Raw genomic sequence first — 21,309 nt, 5'->3', positions numbered from 1 at the left:
GTTGGGAGGGTGGCCTAATGGTTAAGGTGTTTTCCTTACAAACACAAGGTGCAGGGTTTGAGTCTCACAAGGGCTAATTGGCTAGGCTTAAAATGGCTCACAAGGGCAATTAGCCTAGTACTAATCTATGAACCTATGGATGATAGTGTTTTGATCCCTTTCATACACCTCTTTTCTGAGGATGTGCACAGGGTTTTACAGAAGGCAAGGATATGCTCAACCAGAAAATCTTATATTTCCAGATGGAAAAGATTTTCTCTCTGGTGCTATTCTGATAAGCAGGACCCTTTTTCAGTGGAGATCCTGTGGTCCTCTCTTATTTGTGTGAATTGTTCCTGTCTGGCCTGGCCTGTTCTTATGGGAAGGCCCATTTGTTAGCCATTCTGCTTGTCTGCCCTAGAATCTTCCTTTGGCTTATTATTTTCAGGTCAAACAATTTCTTAAAGGTGTCCTGCATATTAGTCCTCCAAGGGAACCTATTCCTACTCTTTCGGACCCTAATTTTGTTTTGGAAAAATTGAGTCAGGCTACTTTTGAGCCTGCAGATTCTGCTTCTTTGCAACATTGTACCTCAAAGACTGTTTTGTTGCTGGCTCATCTGCTCAGAGGGTTTCTGATCTCCATGCCCTTATGGTCATTCTTTCATTTTTGGTTTATCACAAGGACAGGATGTTCTTTCGTACTAATCCTTCTTTATGCCCATGGTAGTAAACGAGTTGTCCTTAAATTAGTCGGTACAACTCCATTCCTTTTTCCCCTTCTCCTCGGTCTGCTAATGAGAAGGTCCTGCATACCTTGGATTTTTACAGACAGCTCAGGTACTATTTGGATAAAAGTAAGAGCATTCATAAGTTTGATCAGCTTTTTGTTTCTTTTCATCCCAGGACATTGGGTTTGGCAAACCATCTCCTCCTGGATATCTAAGGCCATTTCCTATTGTTATACTTTTCATGGCAAATCTCTGTCTAGTTGGATTAGAAGTAATTCCACAACAATTACATCCCTGAATCTGCAACTTGGTCTTCAAGCCGTACCTTTATTATGCATTATAACTGGATTTGGTTTCTAAGGATAGAGCAGCTTGTGATAAAACCATTTTACATGGGTTTGTTGATGGCTCTTCTTAATCTTCCACCTCCCATTCATTTTCTCAGGCTTTTTTTACTCTCCATTTTGTTTAGAATATTGCAACAGTGTTGTAGAAGGACATTGTACGGTTGTGTAAAATCTTACCATAACAGTAGATGTCCTCTTCAATATTGCAGTATTATCTCCCTTCCTCCAACCTCCTCTTATTTGTTCTGGTGTTTGGTTTAGATTCCCATTTGGCTGAGGGTTTCCCCTTTCTTTCCTGCATTTTTTCCTACTGGATGTGTATGAACTCCTTTGTTCTATGGACACTTTTCTTATCTGGCACAATTCTGTTCTGGATAGTTACGTCCATACGTCCCTTTTTATGCCCTATGTTCTGTGCGGGCAGCATAAGTGTGACATACAGCGCATAAAACATCATTAGCCTTTGGTATACTGGCCAAGCGTCAGGCTGTCCTGGGTGGGAGAGCCTTTCTGTCTAGAATTCTGCAACAATGAAGAGAAGGACATTGACTGTTATGGTAAGACTTTAGACAACTGTACTTTCTCTGAGCAAATAAGCATAGACTCAGTGTAGAATACAGGTTTATGTGAGATATAAACATAGACTCAGTGTAGAATACCAGTTCTGTCATGATTTTGTTTAACAAGACAATGCTGAGTTTATTTGATCTGCTTGCGAAAAAGTAGGAGGAAACAGAATTAGCATTTAATGGCAGTTGTGACATTATTACCCAGTTTTCCATGGATAAGTGGGATTTATGCATGATACCGTAGAGTTTGCCAAGCAAAGCATATTATAGAACAGTTGGCAGTACGTTGAACTTCTGTTGCTTGTTTATTTGCAGTATGCATGCGATTGTGAAACTGTTGAAATGAGTGGTCCAAGTATGGACCTGTATGCTATTCTGACAGTGAATAGTAGTAGGTAGAGCTGCTTACCACTGGACTCGTGTCCATTTACTAAGGTAGCTACTGAACCAGTTTATTATCCCACTTCTTAATTCTACTTCTGAGAGTGTGTTTAAGAGCAGCTGGTAAGATACAATCCTGAATGCCATAGAAAGATCTAAAAATAAGGATGTAGCAATTTTTCCTCTCATTTTACTTTTGATTTACTGTATTTAGGAAGAATAATATTGTTGTTTCTGTGCTATTGTTTGGATGAAATCCCATTTGAATCAGTGAGAGCAAATTATTGATCAGGAGATATGTGACAATTTGGTGTGGATACTTCTTTTCTAAAATTTTAGAGAGCAGGGTAGTAAGGGTGTAAGTCTGTAATTTGAAAGGTCAAGGCAGGTGCCAAGTTGTTCCCATGCTTGGATGAGTGACTGCTTGCCACACTTGAAAAACTTCACCATCAGGGAATAACTGTTTAAAATGTTCAGTTCTTTGAAAATCACAGTTGTTTGTCTTTCGGCTTTTCCCAGTTAGGGGTTGCCACAGCAGAACTCTGGTCCACTAATGCTTGGCAGTTAGTTTTTTTATGGTGTTGAGTTGCCAGCCCGACGCCCAACCTTCAACGAAGGCATGCCCATTCAACGCATGTCGTTTGAACGCCCACTCGACCGCGGAGAGGACATGCAGACTCCACACAGAAGGCACTCCCAACCCAAGCTGAGAATCGATTGGGAGAACCTTTTGCTGTGAGACAACACCACCGCTGCACCACCGCGGAAGCCCCCTCTTTGAGAATCATAGTAAACCTTGCAAAGTTCCATCTTTTTCTGGTTCATCTCCTTTTATAGGGTGCTGCTTCAATATCACTATATGTCATTGTTTTCTGTCCCAGGACAGCAGTTTATCTCTTCAACAGGCAGTGATTGTAAAATTCTGTTCCATAACAGTTTATACTGAAGCTTGTCTCAAAGCCTTGAACCTGATGGTAGTACTAGTTTCTAGGTCTCCTTATGCAGACTTTATTTTAGGGCACTTTAGTGGATCATCAGAGTCCACTGCCCACAGAGGTCAGCCTTTCTAGTCCAACCAGTTTGCATCTTCAAAGCATTTCAGTCTCACCTAGCCAAGTTACTGGAACAGACAAATCTCTTTGCAGACAACCCTTCCAACATAGGTTAGCAAGGAAAAGTAGATTTTAAGCCCCAGTAGCAGCAAATATAACTGATATGTCTGGCCTGTGGTGCTTTGAGGTGCACTTAAGTGAGCAGACAGTTCAGGGTTCCTGTGTGACTTAGGAAACACTTCTATGATTATCATCTTGGAAATGAGAACAATGCTTTTATCCATTTTAGTCTTTGAAGACCCTGTGCCTTAGGGATGATTTCTGACCAGCTAGATGACATGGCTGTAATCTGGAGCATCAAAATACTGGGCAGGACCCAATCATAATCCATGTGTCAGGAGGCCATGTGAGTATGGCAGTGGGCTATTCAGTTATGGTGCTTTCTAGCAGAATTATGCATTCTAAGAGTAGCAAATCTCCTAGTGGATGGAATGACCCAGTGTCTCTTAATGTGTTATGGATGTTTGCTCAGTTCATCTTTAGGAACACTTAGTCTGTGACCTCTTTACTTCTCCAAACAACACAAAATACCACAGCTGTTTCTAACTGATCCTGTAATGGGAACAGAGAAAACATATTAAAGTAAATGTAAGTCCTTTCTATATGCTGTAATTCTGAGTACTTAGAGGTGTATTTTAGTGTACTCTTACCTGCAGCCTTTAGGTGAAATTCTTTTCCTGATATAACAAATGAAAAGCATCTGACATATACTTCTTGTCTGTCTAAAGGCAAATTCTATAGCTATCTGGACTGCTTTGAGACAGTACCAGATAAACAACATAAAAATGTCTGAGGGGCCTGCGTCATAACTTATCCTACTGAAGTTTTCTCAAGTACAAAAGTGCATTGAAAGATGGTAAACAAAGCCCAAGATGTGAAATGGATGCAGCTCTCCTTATTAAGTAACAGAGCAATGATATGCTCACATGTGTGTACTCTTCAAGTTAACAGCATGAGTAGTTGTAAGATCATGATTTGTTAAAATGTTATCGTACCATGTGTGTCGCATGTTATACCTAATGTCTTTTAAGGTATAAAAAAGCTTGCCTTTGTTTTACTTCTTTGGGATCATGTTAGAAAATTCTTGATGCCTCCATGAGTTGTGATTTGGAATAAATATTATATTTGTATAGTCAGATATTCTGTTTGCCTTTGCAATATTATTTACTTTAATGTTCCCACCTTATGGAGTTGAGAAAAGGGTGTTCTATCATACCCCCTGGCAAAATGTCCTCCTCTACAATTTTCCCTGTTTTCTCAGATAATAGGTTCATTCAGAAAGTAAGACTACACAAAGCAAATAGTCATAGCTCCTTTTTGAGTCAGACATATTTGCTTTCCTTCAACCCTTTTTTCTTCAAAAATCTCAGAGGGTTTTGCCTGTCAAGATGCTGCTAGCTCACCTCCTTTGGTAAGTCTCACCTAGGTATCCATGTGCTGAATTTCTGATGGCTTATAAAGATACGGAGACTCTGTTTCTATAATTGTTTCAGATAAAAGGCTTTCTTTTCAAAACAACTACTGGGGCAAATTGACCCTTTTTTTCTTTCATTCAGTATAACCCATTATAGCCCCATTTCCTACTAGTCCTATCTAACTAGTAGAACTGTTAATTTTTGGCATGATATTCATTCACCAAGTACCACTTTGTGTCCATTTTCCACATCCACATTTTTTCAGGATTTCACTTTCTTAAATCTCATCGAGGAATGAAAAGTCTTGCTCTGAGGAACTATTTATTATTTAACTATTTGTTATCTGTGGGATATTTTTTTTCAAAATGTTTACACTTCCCCCATTGAAGCCTACATCTTCATCCACTTTTAATTTCTTTGCAGGGAGGACATCCTTCTGGTAGACTTTACTGCTGCTAGGAGAATATCAGAGCTCTAGGCACTCTCTGTTAAGCCTATTTACTTGCTTTTTGAAAAGGAAATGTTATCATGGCTGGTAGGCATGAAGTCTTAATCTCAGGGTTGTGGGTTTGAGCCCCACATTGGGCGAGTCCCTTTTGATCAGTAGCCCGGCTAGCTCATTTGTTATTGCTAAGGGCCAGTCCATCTTTCATGCCAAATATCGCAAGAGACACTAATCTAAATCAGCCTTTTAAAATACTCCAGTGCTTTCTCAGGGTATACTAATCAACGCAGATATCTCCATCCTTCTATGGTTGCTCATAAACAGGTGAGATTTTATATGGGCAGAAGGTTATTCAGGAAAAATCATCATGTTTTTGCCTCTTTCTCAACATCCAAAGTGAGAGGGAATGCTACCAAGCTCTCATTTTCAAGATGGTTAGTCAACTGAATTATTTTTGCCATGAAAACTTTGGCCAACCCATACCCACTACACATAATGCTTACACTGCTAGATCACTGGCTACTTCCTTAATACTACATTTGACAATATTTGTGCTGTGACATCTTGGTCTTCCATAAACGCCTTTGCAAGGCCCTGCAAGCTGAATGCCCCTTTCAGTTCCAGATATTTTTGGATTAACTTTATCGAGGATATGCTCACATAACAGTGACTAATCAGGAGTGTTTTAACATGGTGCTTTACTCCAGTAATTACAGAAGCTGAACCTTTTTATCAGCTATGAAAGGTATGTACCTGCTGTAATGATATATCTAGAAGAAGCAGGTCTATCTTTGGTAAAGGTATCATCTTCCATCTCTCATCTTGTGGTCTGTCTTGTCTTTGTTCTCTTATTTCCGTTCTCCTTTCGTTTTCAGTTGTTGTTGTAGCTGGAGAAATGGAAAACAAGGGATGCATGGTATATTATGGTTGAAGTAAAGTGATTGACAGCCTGGGAATGTTTTGCCCTTTGAGTGGTCCTAATGCCTGTGGAGTAGGACCTAGTAGCCACTGAAGATAGACATTTATCTTGCAGGTCAGTCATTATCTATATCAAGGATGTTGGGAGGCATACACACTGTATACACTTAATTGCAGTGTTTGTGTGGCAGGGGTAGCACAATGCAGGCACTAGGATCTAGGGAAGAAAGCTAAAGGCAAGGATGCTAGAACCATAGGGTGAGAGTCTTGCCACTTTTACAGCTGCAACTTGGACAAAAATTAAAAAAAAAAAGAAAAACTTCTCTCCGTGGTGGTAGTGTCTTCTCCTTCGAGGATGACCATGCACATGCTAATGCAGATGTAAACCTATTGCATACTCGCATGTGGAATTTAAGTAATTCTACTGAGAAGTTAAATAAGTAAGTGTGTGTGTGTGTGTGTGTGTGTGTGTGTGTGTGTGTGTGTGTGTGTGTGTGTGTGTGTGTGTGTGTGCGTGCGTTTACAGTAGCAGTTCCATTTGTGTGTGTGTGTGTGTGTGTGTGTGTGTGTGTGTGTGTGTGTGTGTGTTACTGTATGAGATAGTAGGTGTGTATGTGGAATTTGAACTAGCCATTCATTACTGTATGAAAGACAAGGTGTGTGTGTGTGTGTGTGTGTGTGTGTGTTTTGCTATGTGAGAGAGTAGGTGCATGTATGGAATGTAAACTAGCAGTTTGTTGTGTGAAAGAGAGGTTGTGTGTGTTGCTATGTGAGAGAAGGTAGGTAGTTAGGTGAGTGTGTGTTTAAAATACCTCTTAATTGTCCAGATTTAGCCTCATAGTTTTGTTCTATTTCTCATAAAATTTGTTGGTTTTCTGGCAAAACATGGAGGACTGAATTCACTAAATAATGACATATATGAGTTTCAGACTTCATATTCTTCAGAAAACACATTCTAGCACAAATCCTGTTTTTCTAGCAACTTTCTAAGTTAAAAAGAGCAATATTTAAAATCTATCCCTATTTTGGGCCATTGTATCTCCATTACGGCTGGAAGCTCCAAAGGTTGTGGTGTCTCCATATTCTTAAAGGATACGCACACTTCTAGACTGGTAGCCCAGCATAATGCATCCAAGATACTTAAGGTACAACTAACACTGTCTAAGACAGTGATACAAGTCGTAGCCTGCTACAGAACCCCAAACATGTCCCTAGACTCTCACTCCAAGTTCCTAAGCACCCTGAAGTCTATCAAGGTCCAACCCAATACTCTCATACTGGGTGACTTTAACTACCCTTTCATCAACTGGGAAAACTTTTCAAGTACCAATGTACAGGCCCAACACTTTCTAGAATTTATCAGTTTCAATGCCCTGGACCAGCTCATTCTGACCCCCACTAGAGGAAGTAACATCCTCGACCTGGTTATCACCAACATGGGAGACCATTGCTCCACACCTAAAGTCAATTCCTCCCTGGTTAAATCTGACCATAAAATGATCACCATGGAAATCTCCATCTCACCTACACCCCCTGCTAAGGTGACCATCCTGAAAAACTTCTCTAAAGCTGACTTTAGGCTCCTAAAAACAGAGGTGGCTAACTTCTCGGCATCCATGCCAATGGAAAATAGCTGCACGACTGCAGAATCGTACACCAAGAGCATGTACACAAATGCATGGACCTTGCCATACTAAATATAACTATGATGCTCTCCTCCAAAAAAGGATGCCAATCTGATGGTCCCCAGCCATCAATAAGCTCTACATCAAGAGGAAGAAACTGTTTCAGAAAAAAATAAAGTCTTAAGACTGGAAAGCCTCCCTTATCAGTCTCAACAAAAAGCTGAGATCCCTTATCAAATCCTCTAAAGCCAGCTATGAAGGCAGAATTACGGCTGACACCAAAAACAACCAAAAAGCCTTCTATATCTATATCAAAAACTTCCAAGGCAATATCCAGATTTGCTTTGAGTTATTGCACAATGGCACCACCTATACTGATCCAACAGATATAGCCAACATACTGGCTGACAGATTCAGTGCCAACTTTACCCCCCCCCCCAAAGACCCTATCACAATACCAGAAGAAAGCCTGGTACCCACCATTTCTGTGGCATAGGTAATAGCTGCATTGTCCAAAGCCAAGAATACAGCAATCATGGGACCTGATAATATTCCTAGCTGCATCCTACATGAGCTACAAAATGAACTGGCACCACATCTGTGTGGCCTCTACAATCACAGCCTTACCTCAGGCTATGTCCTTAACGAATGGTGCACTGATACAGTCATCCCACTCCATAAAGGGGGAGCAATTACAGACCATGGTAACTATTACCCCATTAGCCTGAAAAGTCTGGTATGCAAAGCTATGGAGAGCATCATCATGGACCTGCTTAACAAAGATATAGGCAATCTCCAAACTCTTGACCCCACAGAGTTTGGCTTTGTCAAGAGTAGATCCTGCCTGCTGAACCTAGTTGACTTCTTCGAGACAGTCACCAAGGCTGTGGATGAGGGTAAGACTGTGCATACAGCATACCTCGACCTAGCCAAGGCCTTTGATACCATTCCCCACTCAGGTATCATTGATAAACTCTGCAAACTAGGCATCAACCTTTACATCACTAGGTGGGTTGCAAATTGGCTCACAGACAGGACCCATAGAGTGAAAGTTGTGGATTCCAAGTCAGACTGTCAACCAGTCATGAGTGGAGTCCCACAGGGCTCGGTCCTGGGCCCTCTCCTGTTTGGCACCTAGTTCTTAGAAGACCAGGCCAACAGAGAAGGACTCTGGCTGACCAAGTTCATTGATGACTGCAAGATAGGAGTCATTATCAACTCCCCAAGTTATGCAGACATCCTACAAAAGGGCTTCTCTGAGACCAATGACTGGTGTCGGAACCATGGCCTGAAGCTTAATGCCAAAAAATGCGTTATCATCCCCTTTGGAAAAAAACTCAGTTCTCACGAATTACCACATTGATGGGAGCCCACTGAACACTGAAGGGGTCATAAGAGATCTGGGCACTCAGATCGACAGCCAACTCACCTTCGACCACCACATTGCCACTGTGGTCAGAAAGTCCTTCTATGTTCATAGGTTCATAGGTGTGTACTAGGCTAATGACCCTGGAGCCTTTACAAGCAAAGCCCATAGGATTACCTTGGCATCGTGCCACCCAACCTTAGTCCCCAGTGTCTCTGTCAAGTATAGCCACTGGAGTGATCCCTGGGGTGAATTTTCTATTTCCCATCCACTCATCAAGATTTCTCTTGAAGAGGGCCAGTGAGGTGCTCTGTTTGACATGTATGGGAAGTCTGTTCCATAGCATGGGCATCCTCTGGGTTATAAAGCTGTCCATTCAGCATGTTATGTTGATTGTGGTAATGAGGTTGAGGTCTCTGGAGTATGTGGTGTGGAGGGACTGGAATTTCTTTACATGTAGCATTTCTAACAGAGCTGAGTCAGACATAGCTTTGTAAGTCAAGCAGATATTGTCTCTTAGTAGGCGATATGAGAGAGAATAGTTGGAGTTTTTTGAGTCTGTCCATATAGGACAAGTGTTTAAGGCCTAGGATTCTCTTTGTGAGGTACTTTTGTGGCCTCTCCAGTTGTTGCAGGTGTTTAGTGGGTACATGCCAAATGGGGCATTGTACTCGATGATTGGTCTAATGAGGGAAGAGTAGAGGGAGACAATGACCTCTTTCTTCCTGGATGCAAAACCCTTAGTAATGAGATGTGCCACATAGAAGGACTTTCTGACCACAGTGGCAATGTGGTGGTCGAAAGAGAGGTTGCTGTCAACCTGTGTTCCCAGATCTCTTATAACGCCTTCTGTGTTCAGTGGACTGCCATCGATGTGGTAATTCATAGGAACCGGGTTTTTCCCAAAGGGGATGATGATACATTTTTTGACATTGAGCTTAAGGACATGGTTCTGACACCAGTCGTTGGTCTGAGTCAGGCCTTTCTGTAGGACGTCAACATCACTTGGGGAGTTAATAATAGCTCCCATCTTGCAAACGTCTGTGAACTTTGTCAGCCAGAGTTCCTTTGTGTTGGGCTGGACTTCAGAGAAGTAGATACCAAACAGGAGAGGACCCAGGACCGTACCCTGTGGGACTCCACTCATGACTGGTTGGCAGTCTGACTTGGAGTCAGCTACTTTCACACTGTGGGTTCTATCTGAGAGCCAGTTTGCAAACCACCTAGTGATATAGGGGTTAATCCCTAGCTTAGTTAATTTCTTTATGATTCCTGAGTGGGGAATGGTATCAAAGGCCTTGGCCAGATCAAGGTAGGCTATATGAACCACCTTGCCTTCATCCACAGCTCTGGTGACTGACTCAAAGAAGACAACCAGGTTGAGCAGGCATGATCTACCCTTCACAAAACCAAACTGTGTGGGATCCAGAGTTTGGAGATTCCCTATATCCTTGTTTATTAGGTCCATGATGATGCGTTCCATAGCTTTGCATATCAGACTCATCAGGATAATGGGGTGATAGTTCCCAGGGTCTGTATTTGCTCCTCCTTTGTGCAGAGGGATGACTGTACCAGTGTGCCATTCAGTAGGGATAGAGCCTGAGGTGAGGCTGTGATTGAACAGGGCACACAGGTGAGGTGCCAGTTCACTCTGTAGTTCATGTAGAACACAGTCAGGGATATTGTCAGGTCCCATAGAAGCTGTATTCTTGGCCTCGGACAATGCTGTTTTAACCTGTGCAGCAGTAATTCTGGGTGCCTGAAATCTACTGGTATCATGACTGGCATTTTGGGGGGGGAGTGAAGGATAAAGTTGGCACTGAATCTGTCGGCTAGTATATTGGCAATATCAGTTGGCTTGGTATAGGAGGTAAAAATATAACTAAAAAAAGTTCAAAGCATACACTGTGAAGTAGTAGGAAACACTTTCAGTCAGCCAAACTCTTCAGTCCAAGCTGTTTTTATTCTTTCAATGTACAAAGACCCAGATTCATCACCCTTCACAATCCTTTAAAGATACAACTACCTTAATGCTCAAATGAAATGCACTACAAACACCTTTTAACACAAGAACATTTTAACAAACATCATTTATCAACTACATTTTATCCATTGACTTGTTTTATATACTTTGTAGTTGAAACCCCCCCCCCCCCCCCACACACACACACACACAAAGACACACACTACTTATGCGGTAGCTTTCCTCGCTGATATTTTTTTAAGGATACCATTTCATTAAGACCTGGTGCATGGGTCACAGCTAGTTTTATTTGCCACTTAATTTCCCTTTCCTCTATATAATTCCTGTAATCGCTCTAGGATTTGGTCTTACTTGCTCCACAATACCAAATAAAAACTGAACAAAATTTGCACATACTAATGAATGTTTATATAGGGCATTATTTATATTTCTACGTAGCAATCTGGTACTGGTGCTCGTATATTCTCTCCCTAAGATGCCTAACATTCATTAGTATGTGCAAACTTTGTTCAGTTTTTATTTGGTATTGTAGAGCAAGTAAGACCAAATCCTAGAGGGGGAGGAATTATATAGAGGAAAAGGAAATTAACTGACAAATAAAACTAGCTGCGACCCATGCACCAGGTCTTAATGAAATGATATCCTTAAAACCAATATTAGTGAGGAAAGCTTCCTCGTAAGTACTGTGTGTCTTAGTTTGTGTGTGTGTGTGTGTGTGTGTGTGTGTGGGGGGGGGGTGTAGTTCAACTACACAGTATATAAAGCAAGTCAATGGATAAAAAGTGGTTGATAAATGATCTTTGTTAAAATGTTGTGTTAAAAGGTGTTTGTAGTGCATTTCATTTGAGAATTAAGGTAGTTGTATCTCTAAAGGATTGTGAAGTGTGATGAATCTGTGTCTTTGTACGTTGGAAGAATAGAAAGAGCCTGGACTGAAGAGTTTGGCTGACTGAGTGTTTCCTACTGCTTCACAGTGTATGTTTTGGACTTTTTTTGGTATAGGAGGTACCACTGTGCAGTAGCTCAGAGCAAATTGGGTATTGCCATGAAGATTCTTTACATAACTATAGAAGGCCTTGTGGTTGTCTTTAGTATCTGCCACAATTCTGTTTTCACAGCTAGCTTTAGAGGATTTGATGAGGGATCTCAACTTTTTTTGAGGCTGATAAGGGAGTTTTTCCAGTATTGGGACTTCACCTTATTCTACATCAGTTTCCTCCTTCTGTTGTAGAGTTTGTTTATGGCAGGGGACCACGAGATTGGCTTCCTTCTTTTTGGAGGAGAGTGTCTTGTTTCTATTGGGAATGGCGAGATCCATGCATTTGTGTACGTGTTCGTACAGTGCATTGGCGTATGATTTGGTGGTCATGCAACTATTCTCCATTTGCATGGGTGCCATGAAGTTAGCCACCTCTGTTTTTAGGAGCCCAAAGTTAGCTTTGGAGAAGTTTTTTATGGTGGTTACCTTTGCGAGGGGAGGGGGGATATGGATTTCCAAGGTGATTAGTCTGTGGTCAGAGCTAACCAGGGAGGAGTTGACTACTGGTCTAGAGCAATGGTTGCCCATGTTAGTAATGACCAGGTCAAGGATGTTACTACCTCTAGTGGGAGTAAGGACGAGCTAGTCCAGGGCATTGGAATTAATTAATTCCAGGAAACATTGGGCAAGTGTATTGGTATGTGAGTAGTTTTCCCAGTTAATGGCGGGGTAGTTGAAGTTGCCCAGTATGAGAGTGTTAGGTTGGACCCTAATATTCTCCTGGGTGCTTACATGACGTGACACATGTTATAACCAAAAGTTTTGCATCCAGGAAGAAAGAGGTCATCATCCCTCTCTACTCATCCCACATTAGACCAATCATTGAATATAACGTCCCGTTTGGCATGTACCTGACCAGACACCTACAACAAATGGAAAGGCCACAAAGTACCTAACAAAAAAGATCCTAGGCCTTAAACACATGTCCAGCATGGACAGACTCAAGAAGCTTCAGCTGTTCTCAATCTCTTATTGTCTACTTAGAGGTGATCTCTGCTTGATTTACAAAGCCATGTCTGGCCCAGCCCTACTTGAAAAGCTACACCTAAAGAAATCCCAATCCCCCATGCCACACACTCCAGAGATCACAATCTCATTACCACAATTAACAGAACATGCTGGAGGGACAAGTTTATTTCCCAAAGACTGGCCATACTATAAGCTATAAGTTTCTCATTCATATCAAGCAGAGCACCTCTCTGGCCCTCTTCAAGAGAAATCTTGATGAGTGGAGCGGTAACAGAAAATTCACCACAGGGATAACTCCATTTGCCCTATTGGATAGGGGCACTGTAAACTAACATCAGGTGGCACAATGCCTGGGTAATTTTCTTGGGCTATGCAAGTAAAAATCTTCAGGGCCATTAGCCTAGTACACACCTATGAACCTATTATTTCAGATTTTGTCCAGATTTCTTGTACAAAGAGTTTGATACATAAAAAATACATTAGGGCATGTACAATCCCATTGGTTCTGAGGCTTAGGCCAGTTATCTTGCTTTAACCAATTTCCTTTCAAAGCAAGGTAGTAAGGGTGTAACTTTTGACAGTTTTAGTTTTTGCTTGACTGACTCCGATGGGTACATATCTTCATTTATTGTTAGTGGCAGGATGACTGAGCTCAGCCAAAATGTATTTGTTGCTGGGAATGTAAGGTTTACCATTCCAAAAAAGCTTAGTGTGAGTGTAGGCCATAGGAATGCGCAGCCATTGCCAGATGACTTATGCAGGCGGAAGGGAGGTAGTTGTGGCTTACAGCTTGGATGTTACCTAGGGGGCAACACTATATGTTGCACCTACAGACCTTCAGAACCACAACACTGCAGAGAATGTGCTGCTTAGAGGTTGCCAGACCTTTATTTGGTAGCACTAGTGAAGTGCTAATGAGCTACTACTAGGGTTCGGAGCTGCAAAGGGGAAGAAGAATAACATTGGGGTGCAAATTGATGGAGCTATCCAAATGTAAATGGAAAGGTATTTTCTTTTTTGACTCAAGGAAGGCACACTTTTGGAATGAAATGTTCAGAGATCAGTGATATGAAGGATGCGTGGCTTGGTCAGTAGTGTTAATATGGGTGTGGCTTGTTGGGCAGCAGTCTGGGAGTTGTGATTACAAATTTGAAAATCCTGGCTGTACCCCTGATCTATGTAACTTCAATTTATACTTATTGCAATATGAAATTATTTTTTTCCAGATGATTGATATTACTACAACATGGGAATTTAAAATGGAGTGGTATAATTTGGAAGTTTAATTAGATATTAAAATACATGTCATAGATAAATAACACATATGAGGCAAAAAAGAACTAATACATTATGAAAGGATATTACTGACTATGATATTTTTATTATGTAACTGGGAAATTATGTAATTCTGTATTATTTATTTTGGTAAGTACACACTGTTATATTTAGAAACGTTTTGACTTGTACAGGATTGTCTATGTGCTAAAATTCATTTAACTTCATTTTTATGCAAAGGACAGTTCTTTAGTAATACAGTCCATACTTATGCAAAGGAGTGCTATGGTAGTATGAAATAAATCTGAAATTTTTGTGTAACACTGCAACCTGTCACCTTCCATCTTAGTTACTAAGCCAGTGGTATTAAATAATTGTTGACTAGCTTGTTACAATGTGCACCCACATTGCCACGCATAATTTTAGGGTGCACTTACCTCTTCACTCTTCTTTTCATATTTAGATGGCGATCAGCGGAGTCTTCAAAACTGGCAGTTTGATGGCAGAGCTCAGCAGAGTTTTAGGGAAAACTGGGATCAGCAGATGAAATGGCAACAAAATGCCAGAGTGGAATCTGGTCGGAAGAGGTACGAGAGTTTCTAGTGGTACTGAATAATTACAGTTCTAATGGAATAAAGGCACTGAAAATGACTGAGAATGAGGAAAAAGATGGAAAACACATCTGAATCACATTTCAGTATCCCCTTCATACTGTGACCCAATTTTATTTGAGAACAAATTGAAATTTTGCAAAACTGAAGAAAAAGGGGTCAATATAAAGTGGTGTAGAGACATTAACAGACACACATTTTACTACAATGTGTACTGGCTGTTTTAGTCTGATCTCTTCCCTAACAAGTTCTGTTTAAAATTAAAATACTCAGCAGCAGATTCATTAGGACTGGTATAACCTGGATTCTGTGTTGTAAAGTTGGATTAATCTAACTTTATGTAGTATTCTGAGCTGGTGCTACAATCTGGAACGAAGGCTAAAACATAGGTTTGTAAGGAAAAGTGGGGATTGGATTCAATTTTCATGTGAGGGCTTAATGCATAGGTATTTCCTGAACTGGTTAGCAGTCTGATTCAGCCTCAGAAATAATGCATGTCTTAAAAGTTCTATTAAATTGGAATCTGGACATCTGAAGTATCATAATTCATGTCCCGGTAGATAAGAAAATAATAGATTAAAAGAATGGAATCATGTCACGCTTTATACTATGCATATGGTTTCAAAACAGTACAAGTAGTGTCAAAAGGATTTTGTAGCAAATCCTATGCATTCTATGTCATCCTTTCAGTATCTCATTAAACATGCTAACTGAGATGAAAGAAGAAAGTATATCTAAAAAGTAAAGTGACTACAGCTATTTAATTATCTGTGTCATCTAAAGCCAACTTTAACAGAATTAATCAAACACTCAATCTAATGAATCTGCTAATACTTAAAGAAAATAATGGCATAGAAGATCCTTTTTATGTTTTTCAGGGAGATGATAGATGCGGAGGTTTAGTGGTAACTGATTAGCCAAGCAGATGCATTAAATGCATTGTACACTGGACCCAGAGGCCGTTTAATCTTGTTACATAAAATATCAACATAAGTATAAACAATCTGAGGAGTAGTTGGAAGGGAGAAAAGTGAATGGATTCACATCTGAGGACTGCAGACAGTCAGTTCTTCTTTCGGCTTTTCCCTGTTAGGGGTTGCCACAGCAGAACTCCAGTCTGCTAATAATTGGCAGTAGAGTTTTATGGTGCAGAGGTGCCAGAACGACGCCCAATCTTCAACGAAGGCACGCCCATTCATGCATGTCTTTCGAACGCCACTTGATCGCGGGGAGGACATGCAGACTCCACACAGAAGGCGCTCCAGCCGAGAATCGAACGGGAGAACCTCTTGCTGTGAGACGACAATGCTACCGCTGCACCACCACGGGTGAAGATTCTCATTTTGAGAAAGGAAGCAAGGATGATATCATTACGATACAGAAGTTTGATGATTAAGCAGGAAGTGGCAATGGCAGCTTCTCTTGCAACAGGTATCACATTTGCTGTAGTTAGGTTAGTACTTTATGGCTTAAAGTGTAGTGTTGCGACCATAAATCTACAGGTTTTGTTATAGAGGACTTGAAGTTTTAATGCAGTTGATTATGGACTGTCTTCATTATAGCAAATGAGTGTCCAATTAAGCTCAATTTATTGTTTCAACCAAAGGTTATTACAGGTTAAAATATTAAAATACATGTTTTATTCTGTATTCAGGGTTCATATATAATTGAAAGGTAGCAAATATAACAGTCCTGATTCCGGTCAGTGGTCCTTCTTTAAAATGAGCCATTCTAATTGAAGTCAGTGTTTCTTCTTTAAAATAAGCACTTTTCCTAATAAACACACACATTTTATACAAGGTTTGCAAATGCATTAATTGTACCAAACAATAAAGCATGATCTCATCTTTATCTCTTTGTCACTTCATGATAGCTTTGACACAAAAACAAAACAAAACACAGTTCAGTTCTGCATTCATTGTGTAAGCAGGACTTGGCTTTTACAATATGAAAAAGGCTTGCTACATCTGTCACAGAAGCATGACGAATCAGTTCTTAATTTATGATATTTATTATCTATAATGCTGCTGGGTTACATTTGAAATTTATATTTCATGTCCTTTACTCTCAGGTGTTTGTAATCAGCTATCTTGAAGGCATCTGTTATTTATATTTTGCAGTAAATATTTTGCAAACAATGTCAAATGTTTGCTCCTTTAATTTTCTTATCTTTCCTTACTTTTCCACCAGTTCTTTACGATTCAGTTTAACTGAGGGGAAATACGTTTTTTGAAACTTATGTTTTTTTATCTGTTGGTGCTGGTCACTGTTGGTTTAACACCCTGACCCATGTACAGAATGAGAAAAGGGTGGTTGGTGCTCATGCCAGAGGCAGGGAAACACAAAAATCTGTATTAATCTATTATGGCTGAGCTTCAGATTACTTTTAAGGTTAATGAGAATTGTATCTTTATCAATGTTAATTACAGAAGGCATTTAACCAAAGGTGGAAAGCAGAAAGAGCCTAAGTCGCTCAGTATGATATCTGTGACATTGCTGTATCTGAATTTGGTACTGTTTGTTCAAAACTGTTTTTGTTATCACAAATCATTAATATATATTTTTTTATTTGATGTGGAATAGTTTTATCAGTCAGCGTATTGGTTGTTAAAGTAATCTATAAAGACTACATGTTCAATGACTTTTGTTTCCCGGAGTTTAGTCAGAAAATCTTCATGGTTTATTGGGGCCAGACTATGTATATAGTAAGTTTCTATAATGTTATATTAAGTACCACCCAAGTGGACACAAATTCCTTGCAAAGTATAGTGAGTTATTTTTTAATGGACAATGGAGTCCTGAATTATTAGGATGCTTTTGGGGTTGCTAGGTCACAATGTCTGTCTTATGGGGTTTCATGTATGTCCTGGTCCAAATGACAAATTTTGTAATAAAGTTTTATTTCAAATTATGTGATTTCATGTATCTGTTAACATTTACTTTGCAGGACAGTGTGAGGTGCTAGTACACTAATTCAAAATACTTAAAGTAAGTCAGAACAATGTTAAAAGTTGCCTGTGACTTCTTGGTTATTGTTAATGTTGCTGGACTATCCAAGTACTAATGCCACTCCAAGACTGTTTATCTATGAACTCAATGAAAATATCTTAAATACTTCATTACCTGTTCTGCATCATTATTTGCATCTATTTGCCAGGATAGAGCACTGATCCAATGGACCTTTGACAAACCCAGCCCGAGAGCACTGTCTGATTAATCAACCTTCTCAAATCACATTTTCCCTTGATAGATTAAGACTGAATAGATTGTCTACCAAATGCTTGATCATAAATGATCAATAACACAGTTTTCCATAAGTCCAAATCCATTGCTTGAAGAGTTTGTTTTTGCAGCAGAGAAATCCTTCCTGCCTGTCTCATGTGGAAGGTATCACTCCTTTTCCCCATGTTACTTAAATATAATAACTCTACTGCCACATAACATTGGGAAAGGTGAAAATCCTCACAACATTGTTGGGGGATCTTTCTCATATGTAGCAATATTACTATGCATAAAAACAACAAGAAAGAGCATTGGGAAACATGAGCAATAACAAGCAATAACATTTATTTTGGAGCTTAATATACAACCACAGGGAAGCAGCTGTGTTATTATTTATTATTATTATTATTTTACATTTGTTGACTGGGTTAATCCAGTTGAGCTGATGGACCATTTTCAGTGGAGGCCTGGGAAGAAAAGCTACACATGTTTACAATGGCATTATAAAAGTAAAATGAAATTGTAAAGTTAAAATGTCAAAAAAATGAAAAAACATATGAAAAGAAAAACAACATATTTTTAAGTAGAAAACAGTAAAACCAAATTGACAATTTACAGAATTCAAGTTGACATTACTTGTAAGATATGTGCAGGAACAGTATGCAAGTATATCATTTAATATAGAAGTTTGCAATACAGTCAAGGCGGATGCTGTTAGTGAAGAGCATAGAGGCAGTATAAAAGAAGAGAATATTTTTAGGTCAGAGAAGCAGAAATATTAGATAGTTTAGATGTCTATCATAGCTTAAACAAAGGAGAAATAAAAAACAGTGAAAGGCAGATAATAAGCTAAAGCTACAATAGGAGAGGGGGACAGTTTAAGGAGGATAAGTACAGTGGCAAGACCAATGATTTTGTAGGTAATCTTTGGTGGCTGATTTACATTCATTGAGTTGCTTAAGTGATCTAATTCCAATGGGAGTTTGTTCCAAGAGATGGTAGGGTAGTAGCTATAAAGGTTTTGACTGATTTTTCACTTAGGTTTATAGATTTGTATTAGGTTTTGGTCTGAGCTTCAGAGAGCTCTAGAGGGGGTGCAGAAGGAGATAGGCTGTGACAGAAATTTGGTTGGTACAAGATGGAGTGGATAATTTGAAGCCATGAGAGGAGAAGCTGGTGGGGTAATTCAAGCCAGTTTAAGTATTTAAAAGAGAGGCACTGATGAGATCTATAGCTTTGATTTGCAACATTTGATGTGCCACCATACTAATTATAATTAAAAAAAGAAATAGAAAATAGCAAATTAATTGCTTCCAATACACAAAGGGGATGACAGAACAAATCTCCTGCACTACAGGCCCTTTAATTTAACTCATGTAAGAGGAGTAGATTTAGTTCCAGATGACTTTCAATCCAGCAGATCTTGTGTTTCAAAACTTGTAGGATTTTATAATTATGTTTATGATTGTATAGACACAGAACTTCATACCAAAGCATCACATACCATCCATCAGAATGGATTATTTAAAAGATTTTATTAGATATTAACTTATAGTAACATCTCCAAATTTCAACCTGCTTTAGATGAATTTCATCAGTACTACATTAAGAGTATCCAACATGTAATGCACTGTCAAACTCCACCTTCTTCTTAAGAGCATGACATTCTATTTGAAACTCTTTTTGAAACTATAAAAACTTAGGAACAATAACAGGAGAGAATTTAAATTACAACCATGGAATCCCATCATGGGTAAAGGGGTTTGCAGAGTTATTTATCCTGTACTGAAGGCATTAACTTCTAGACACAGTAAGAGTTTAATACACATTTATTAAACTTTGGTGAAGCAAGTTTTGGTATATGCTAACGTCTTCTGTTGTTATAATAAAACAGATAAACCAGCTGGGAAGGAAACAACAGTATTTAAACTGTAAGGAACAAAATACAATGAAATACTGAAGCTCATTCCTTATACTCATCAAATACTGCTATATCATGGGAGGATTGTGTAAGATTTTTTGATATACAGTAATCCAATACTCTTAGAAAATTGTAATTTGATTATATATACATTTTAAAAGTAATGTGGAGTAACACTCTGTCTTGTACAATAAAACTTCATAGCTACAGTGAGAAGAAGGGATGTTTTTACCTCATTCATTTTTCTAGACAATGGAATCACTATGTTTTGAGAATTTAATTTAGTTTAAGATAGAACAAGGCAAGCATAATCAATCACAAGAATTTCCTAAACACTGCTGGTTTACAGTGACCTTAGTCTTAAACTAGGTGTTTAAACTGTGACTGTAAACCAGACATTGGTAGGCTAGATGCCCATTTCTATAACATCTGTTACACAGTCTGATATCTATAAACCTGAGTCTTTGATCCTTTTTGATCAGGTATTAGTCTCTTGGGTGGCTGATATTAGTCCTGTATTTTAAGTTATAAGTTTGCTTAGAAATAATTTGCTTTACCTCAAACCATTTCTTGGTTTTCAGCAGCTCTTGTGATGTTTTCTACACAAGGGGACCTCTTACTAGAAAAACAAGGAAAAGTCCAGTTTTCTTACTTACCCTCATCTATATAAAATATATAGAGCTCCTGGCCTGTTAAGTCCAGTTTGCATCCATCTTCCATTCCATACGGACTTCAATGCAAGAATCCCTTTCATCTGGCTCCCCTTTAAAGGATTTCTAACTTGTGAGATCTTAAATTAAATGGAAGACCATTTGACTAGGATCCCAGAGAATTATTCTCCCCAAAAAGGATATGCAATGTTGTTGAAGCTTGATACACTTCTGTTTTTGGCAGTTTTTTAAATTTCTTATTTTAAGGATCTTCATTTTTTTAAATATTTTCAGAGCCTAATTCACAGCCACTGACTCGAAAGAGCCTAGTGAGGTTTTAAAAGGCTCAGAAGTAAAGATCTAGTGCCTGATCATGATGTTATTAACCTAACTCTTCAATGTTTGTTAAAAAAGACAGATGCTGTCAGCACTGCATCAAATGGTAGGAAGTGGAATCCTTGGTAGACTTTGTTTGAGGACATATATGTCTTCTACTCTGGGTATAACTATCGGACCTGCATAGCGCATTACCAGTGAGACGTTCTGAAACAAACTGATAACCTGGCTCACTGCTGATGTTTTTCTTATTGTAAAAATCTAAATTATCACAAAGAGGATTTAAGTTTGCCACATAGGCTGTGAATCTGATTGTGACACTATGAATAGTAAATTCATGGATACTGTTTTGGTATTATCTTAACGTGATATTCACTGCTCAGAATACAGTCCTTCTGTAATGATGAGAAGATAC

General features: G+C 39.2%; 1 protein-coding gene across 1 annotated transcript in view; it reads left to right on the top strand.

The window, feature by feature from the left end:
* LOC122813417 (protein transport protein Sec16B-like) overlaps positions 1-21,309 on the top strand; it is a 1,253,021-nt gene that overhangs the window by 334,505 nt on the left and 897,207 nt on the right. The window contains exon 4 of the mRNA XM_044085733.1: positions 14,618-14,741. Within this exon, the coding sequence (XP_043941668.1) occupies positions 14,618-14,741 (124 nt within the window). The remainder of the gene's footprint in view (positions 1-14,617; positions 14,742-21,309) is intronic.

Source organism: Protopterus annectens, chromosome 10.part0, assembly GCF_019279795.1.
Source record: "Protopterus annectens isolate FY-2018-M chromosome 10.part0, PAN1.0, whole genome shotgun sequence".
In the NCBI taxonomy this organism is placed as follows: Eukaryota; Metazoa; Chordata; order Ceratodontiformes; family Protopteridae; genus Protopterus; species Protopterus annectens.
This window is presented reverse-complemented; position numbering and strand designations above follow the sequence as displayed.